The 7,079-nt window shown below is 26.2% G+C and overlaps 1 protein-coding gene across 1 annotated transcript; it reads right to left on the reverse strand.

Annotated features, from left to right (window-relative positions):
- Positions 1–5,429: 5,429 nt before the first annotated feature.
- LOC149062924 (uncharacterized) lies at positions 5,430–6,718 on the reverse strand. Its single transcript, XM_089215447.1, has 3 exons — positions 6,629–6,718; positions 6,499–6,556; positions 5,430–6,430 (listed from the first exon to the last, which is right to left on the reverse strand). Exons 1-3 carry the CDS (start codon positions 6,716–6,718, stop codon positions 5,430–5,432), a joined length of 1,149 nt encoding a protein of 382 aa, XP_089071573.1.
- Between the last annotated feature and the right edge of the window lie 361 nt (positions 6,719–7,079).

Here is a 7,079-nt window from a genome sequence, read left to right on the forward strand (position 1 = left end):
CTGTATAAAAAAAACAGATTTCGAACAAATCTATTTTATTTTATTGTTGCAATTAAAATTAAAATAACTAGTTAGATACTGTAAGAAAATTGTGACTATGTATTTTAAATATTTTTAAAGTATTATAAAAATTACTTATGTGGGATCTTGTATTACATTTTCCAGTTTTATGACTGAACTAACAAAACTTTAAAATAATGTAAATAACTTGTTTAAGTGTCAATTAAAATGTTCAACTAATTTTATTATTTAATACTATTTTTTTAGTTATTTATACCACGATAACTTATAAGTTAATAAAAATAATACTTATTAATATGATATTGTAATTGTTAATAATACAATATAATATAACTGCGGCGTTTTTCAAAATAGATTAAGATAAATTTTAACATACCATAAGTACTAATGTCTACCAATATGAAAAATAATCTCAATAGTTATATAAATAAATTGTAAAATATCCTTAGAAATAGAGACTGATACATCTCGCTCAAAATCGTTATTTTGCATATTATATAATACGCTATAATTTATTATTGAATTAAAATTGAACGTATCCATTATACACTTCAATATCGAGGTACCTATACACTCCAAACCTACTACAGACACAACAAATGTGACCTAATCGTTTTTTAAAATTATTAAATGATAATAATTAACTCATGATGAGATCAGGCAGATACTCATAAGTACCTGATGGTATCTATGACCCTGTGGTTACAGTTTATAATCATATACCTAATGAAAAATTGAAAAAAAAGATCATACTTTCTTTAATTCTTAATAATTACCTAAACAAATTTATTTGAATTGTATTCAAATACTTTCCTAAAACTAGTGTTTCAGAAATATTTTATAAAAACCTATGTAAAAAATCTTAGTGTCAATTTTTTGGTCAACTAAACTATACTGTGAACCATTTCAAACTCAATGATAAGCCTATTCTCCAGCGGCTCAAGTGTGGTCATCCTCACGATATCCTTCCCTTTAACACCATACATTTTATTTTATACTTTATATTTATCGATGTAAATTCCTTAATTTGTTGTAAATAATTGTAGTAATTTTAACATTTGTAAAATGTTAAAAATGTAAATTTAATTCTAATTTCTATCAATAAGTAAGATAACCATGTCAGGATACTTAATAATAATAATGATAATAATAATAAAAGAAAAAACAGTATTTTAAATACTTTTTAAAGCATTCTTTTCAACACTAAATATTATTATGTTACAATAGTTGTAACATTAAAGAATGATTAAAATTGTTTAGATATAGATGTATAAACTGTTTGTTTATATTACCTACGTGTTGCTGGTATGACGCTTTAATTTTTATTTAAATTAGTATGTTTAACATAGTTTCAGCCTGCACGTAATTATGCGTTGGTTATTTTCTATACTATCTACTCCTTTGAAATTCGATCAGTTTAATAATAATAATAATATATATATACACGGATATTTAGTCATTCTACCGCGGAGACGCTAGCTATGTATAAACGCAAACTAAAAAAATTAATATGACCTACGTATTATATTACGACCCGTTTAAACCAAACCAGGACCAAGTGCATAGAATACGACAATAACTGCAAGTGGTTAGCGACACTTTATTATGTAGGTCAGTAATAATAAGCCTAATTCGAATATTGATAATGGAAAATGCATATTGTTCAATTTATTACTTCAAGTGTTAACGATGTTTTTTAATAATCATTATTAATAGTTATAGATAGGTTAGCTTACTATTAAGATCTCAATATTATATTGTATCATCTATTACATCAAATTTTTCTGATCGAAGCATTTCAATATTATTATAATAGCTAGGTAATAGATATACAAATTGGATTTTATTTTGATTTATTTTTGAGATTTGAAAATAGTTTTTGTCTTTGACCCGATTCGCCTTATTCCTATTAATTATGTATAACTTAAACAAATTCTGAAGCCAAATGTAATTTTAATAAGACCAACTTATGTATGGTATATCCTGGGTATCGTATTATATATTTCTGCTTTTAGACCAATCATTTTTATCGGCACCAACAAATAATTTAAATATTTTAAATGTTCAATTAATTTATTACTTACATACGGCTTGAAAGAAAATTTAATAAAAGATTCCTCATAACATGAATAATTTAATATCATCATGTTTTTCTTACTGTAATTGAAAAAATCTTAGTATATAAAGCTACATATATTTTTAGGTGATTAGAATAATCGTTTGGAATTTAAATTTTCGACGACATAAGATATTTAAACGCAGGTATAATTTGCTCGAATTCACATCTATTGTGATCGACGTAGTCAGACACTCAGACATATGTGTATTAACGATTGTTATAATGAGAAAGCCATTAGCTCTAGACGACTAGCCGGAAAGCCTTAAAAATTCTTATTTTAGATTGTATTTCGAAATTCTTTTAAGTCATTAAGTCGATGGCCTACACATTCCATTAGAATTACAAACATTTTTAGTATAAAAAAACCAATATTAAATGTTCGTGATTTTGACGAGAGAATTTACTAAAATTATTTAAATATGGTATTTTTATTCAAAAACTCATATTATATATCTACCTTCTGTATTTTAAATAATTAAATAGTATTAAAATTAAAAATAATTAATAATATCAATTCGAAACGAAATTATTGGATTAAAAAGTCAGACGTTTACTAATTGTCTCAATTTTTTTGTTTTTTAATCGTAATCAATACGTCTTAATAAACTTATAATGATTATATTTAATCAAAATAATATTTTTCAAAGACAAACTACCTATGTATAGTACTAGTAAGATGACAATTTAATTTCTCATTAATAGTTGATATTTTTTATTTCCATTTCCCAAAGCGTAAATATGCTGTGTTCAAAAAACTCGTCAATCTTTCGGAACTGTGCCTTATTAAAAGAGTCTCGAGGATTGAAAGATTCGGCTACATACAAATTGCGTCCCGCTGCAAAAATTCCTTCCAAATTGCGTTCAGGGTGTTTTTTGAGGTCATACTAATTGCGTCCCGGGTTTTTTTAGTGGTCATACTAATTGCGTCCCCAATTAAATAAAACAATATTTCCCTTCCCATTTTTATACAGACTTAGGACTGTCTGTAGAAATAGTTACTACTACAGGTAGGTTAAAAATATTGTTTTTGCTGAATATATTATTTATGTTTTTGTATTTTGTCATAAAATTTAACTGTATAAAAAATATTATAGTTGTTGGTGAAAAATATATGGTTTTTTTGTAATTTTAATTTTATGAAAATATTATAGTATCGGTAAAAATTTTAAAGATTAACATTTTTAGGAATTCAAACCTACTAATTTTTTTATTGAAAATCTGTCATTGCTTGTTTTAAAAATTGTTCTTTATTAACTATCAATTATATTGCTTTAAAAAAAGTAACACGTGTGAATAAGTGAACCGTTTACACTGCACTGTGACAATAATTGTGTTTGTCTACAGAACATAATTCACGATAAAATTATCAAAGTTTTAACGTAATCGTTTTTATTAAATCTATAATAAATTGACAATAACCAATAATTTTGCCTTTAAGATATCACATGTTATGGGGAAGCAATTCAGACGTGCTCAAGAAAAACCCAGGACACAATTAATATTATACCTTTTTATACGGGACGCAATTCGTAAGCAGCGAAAGATTCAGATGTATAGGTTTTTACCTACATATATATTTGAGCTACTCCTGAGTGCGTCCCAAAATGTCCCTTATTTAATGTTCCAAATGCATCCGGAATAAGGTCTCCCCGAGTGCGTCCCAGTTCATTTAGAGTTACCCAGGATGCACCGCGAGGAGGTGAACTGGCTTACACCCCAAAAATATTTGGTTATTTAATTAAATTTATTATAAAAGTTTATTATTATTAAGTTTATTTGATTATTTAGGTTTACATCCATTTTTAAAATGTTAAATCACTACACATGCTGCACGTGGTTGTCAAGGACTAGTTATGAATAGTAGATTTCTACGTATGGACTATAGTGTAAATGCAAAATAAAACAGTGTAATATTATAAGATATCAATGCATTTTATCCATAAAGATAATTATTGCTAGCAATAATATCGCGGACGCACATGGGATATAGGTATCATAATTATTTGCGATATTATCGCGGACGCAATCGGGGTATAAAAAAAGGTACGATATGATTAACAGGACGCACTCGGGCGACGCCCATATATTTTATGCCTGATTAGGTACGTATACGGATAAATTCATTGCATTTTTGTAAACACATTTTCTAAATTCCATATTGATAAATATCACTCGTTGGTAATTATTCATTGTCATGTGTAATGTGAAAAATATTTCAAATATGTTCTAAATAAAGTGCTTTAAATAATAATAATATTTAAAAAAAAAACTCGATTGTTTTAACAGTTATTGGATCTAATACATACGCGAGAATTTTTATATTGTACGATAATCTGAGCAGAAAGCGATCACGAGCCAGTAATGTTACATAATTAATCTTACAAAATTTACACGTTTGTATTTTTTTTTTTCATACAGAAATTCCATTAAATTCGTGCTGTAATGTCACTAATAACCGGAGCCCTTCAACACATTTTATATTTCTATATATATATATGGATCATTATTATTGTATAATAATGCATTTTATTATAGACTAAAATTAGTATAATAATATATAGATATCCTATTATTGATTAATGTTAATTACTTATTACTCTTGAGCTTTTATGCTCAAGTTTGAGTACCTATAATTGTATTCCGTTTTAATTATCATCATTGATATAGCGCTTGTTTGTTCTCGTTTACTTATATTTCTTTTTCATTTTGAACGAACCCTTTCGTTTCATATAATATATATATATAAGTAGATATTTAATGTTCATTCTGGCACAATTGGTTTTTTTATACAGTCAAAAAACTTCTTAAAATTAGCTTATTTTTACCTTTTACATTCAAATTTGGTAACTTTTTTGCATACAATTTTCATACAATTATACAAATATTTCATGTTTTTTATATACATTTTACAGATTTTTTTTATTTACATATAGTTTTCAGTTACAATTAAATTTACAAATTTAAATCATAAGTAAATTGCAAACAAATAACACCACATAAATATGTACAATATACATAAATTATATATCAAAATATATAAAAATATATAAATTGTTTTTGTTTTCATATATAGCTATGTATTTTTTGAAAAAGTATATGACTTGTTTACAGCACGACTTAAACTATTTCGTTTATAGAATAGTGTCATTATTTCGTAATATCAAGCTTATGAGTTATGACGTCATTGTTATAGTATTTTAGAATTTTCTAGAATCTTCTAGAACATTTTTCACCCATTTTGTACCCCTCATTCCATGATATTGCGCAATATTGCGTAATATTTTTAGGCTTATAAATATAACCCATCAGCCATCACTGAGTTTTTACTCATTCGTGGACATACTGTAGTCGTTTTTAGTTGTCTAAAGATATGATGACAGTGAATTGATGCTAACTCTGAACCAGATACTAAACAAATATAACAAATGGTATTAACAGGCACATCTTCATTAAAATCTGCATGTAAGACAATACTTGTTTTAGATCCAGAAACCTCTGATGGCTGCCTACTCATATTAATTACAAAAAATGGTCTAGTATCTTTAAATTGTTGTGGAGTTATATACATTAAAGACAAATCTCGATGTAATCTATTATAAACATGCTTACAATCCATCAACATATCATACGCAATATTAAATTTTTCTTCTTTAAAATCTAAATTCAATAGTTCTTCCGGATATCTAATACTATCAATATCAAGCCAAATATTTTTTAAATTACAATTATCAAACTGTATTGGATCTCTTAACTGATTATCTAGCTTATCTGTTTGGAAAGCTATGATAGGAAACAAAGGATTATTAATATTTCTATACATAGTTGTTATGTCTTTGGTTAGTGTTTTACCACTAATATTTCTTTCTTCAATACATTGCCATGATTTGAATATAAACATATGTTCGTTTCTTTTAGACAGTAAAGTTAGTTCATTTATCAACTTAGTTTTATTAAAATCATCATAAGTCACAATTGGTATTCTAATAAGTAATACATCAATAACAATTTTTCCAACACCAGCTAGATCACCTTTTTCATTTTTATCTCTAAATAAAGCATCATTGTCAGAACGTCTTAAAAAACTTATTTCAAAACCCCCTTTATATACTGGATATTCTATATCTTTAAAAAATCCTAAACATAAATTAGACAATTTGCCAACAGCACTAAAATAACCACCTTTCTTAAATTTTGATTGAAATCCACTATTTATTGTGGGACCACTAAGATCTGCAGAATAACTAACTGTACCTTTAATTAAACTACATCTTCCAACATTATCAATTCTATCTATTTCTTTACCATGTTTTTTAACACAAATCCATTCAAACAAAAATGGAACAAAATTATCAACTAACAAATTTTTGAACCGGCTGGATAATTGCTACCATCTTCTCGTAAAACACGGCCAAAAATCTGATATTTTGCTTTTTTAATATTTAAAAAACTATTTTCTTCCTTTATATTAAAAGTTGTTATCTGATTTGCAGAATTCAGATTAGATATAGATATAGGCCAATACACCTTATCTTGTTCACGGATAATAGCATGGTCATAATTAGCAAATATATTTTCCATTTATAAGGAAAAAATTTATTAAAGTATTTATAATTTATAATTCTGAATAAAATCTAAACATAAATGACCACATATAGGTGGATCATTATAATTTTGCAATTGGCTCAGTGGTGTAATATAAATCATCTTTTCCTAAATAATTTACAATTTCTTTAGCCGGAGGGGAATCTCCAAAAGAGACAAAATATACTTTATTGTTATCATTTTTTAACCATGTAACCCAATGTGACCCAAGTTGATTAGAATTATTTAAATTTAATATTCCACATTCATTTTTCCAAGGCACTGCTGGTAACTCATCTTTCATAAAACAACCTCTAAATTTTTTATATTTTTTCCTGCATTAATAATATCGTAATTA

The sequence above is a fragment of the Diuraphis noxia genome, unplaced genomic scaffold (assembly GCF_037042655.1).
Source record: "Diuraphis noxia isolate RWA-SAM2 unplaced genomic scaffold, SU_Dnox_SAM2 contig0001, whole genome shotgun sequence".
NCBI classification, from domain to species: Eukaryota; Metazoa; Arthropoda; class Insecta; order Hemiptera; family Aphididae; genus Diuraphis; species Diuraphis noxia.

Coding starts and splice junctions, on each gene's coding strand:
- LOC149062924 (XM_089215447.1), bottom strand. CDS start 6,718: ATGGAAAATATATTTGCTAATTATGACCATGCTATTATCCGTGAACAA. Junction 6,557..6,628: donor CTATATCTAATCTGAATTCT/GCAAATCAGATA, acceptor GCAAAATATCAG/ATTTTTGGCCGTGTTTTACG. Junction 6,431..6,498: donor TCCAGCCGGTTCAAAAATTT/GTTAGTTGATAA, acceptor GTAAAGAAATAG/ATAGAATTGATAATGTTGGA.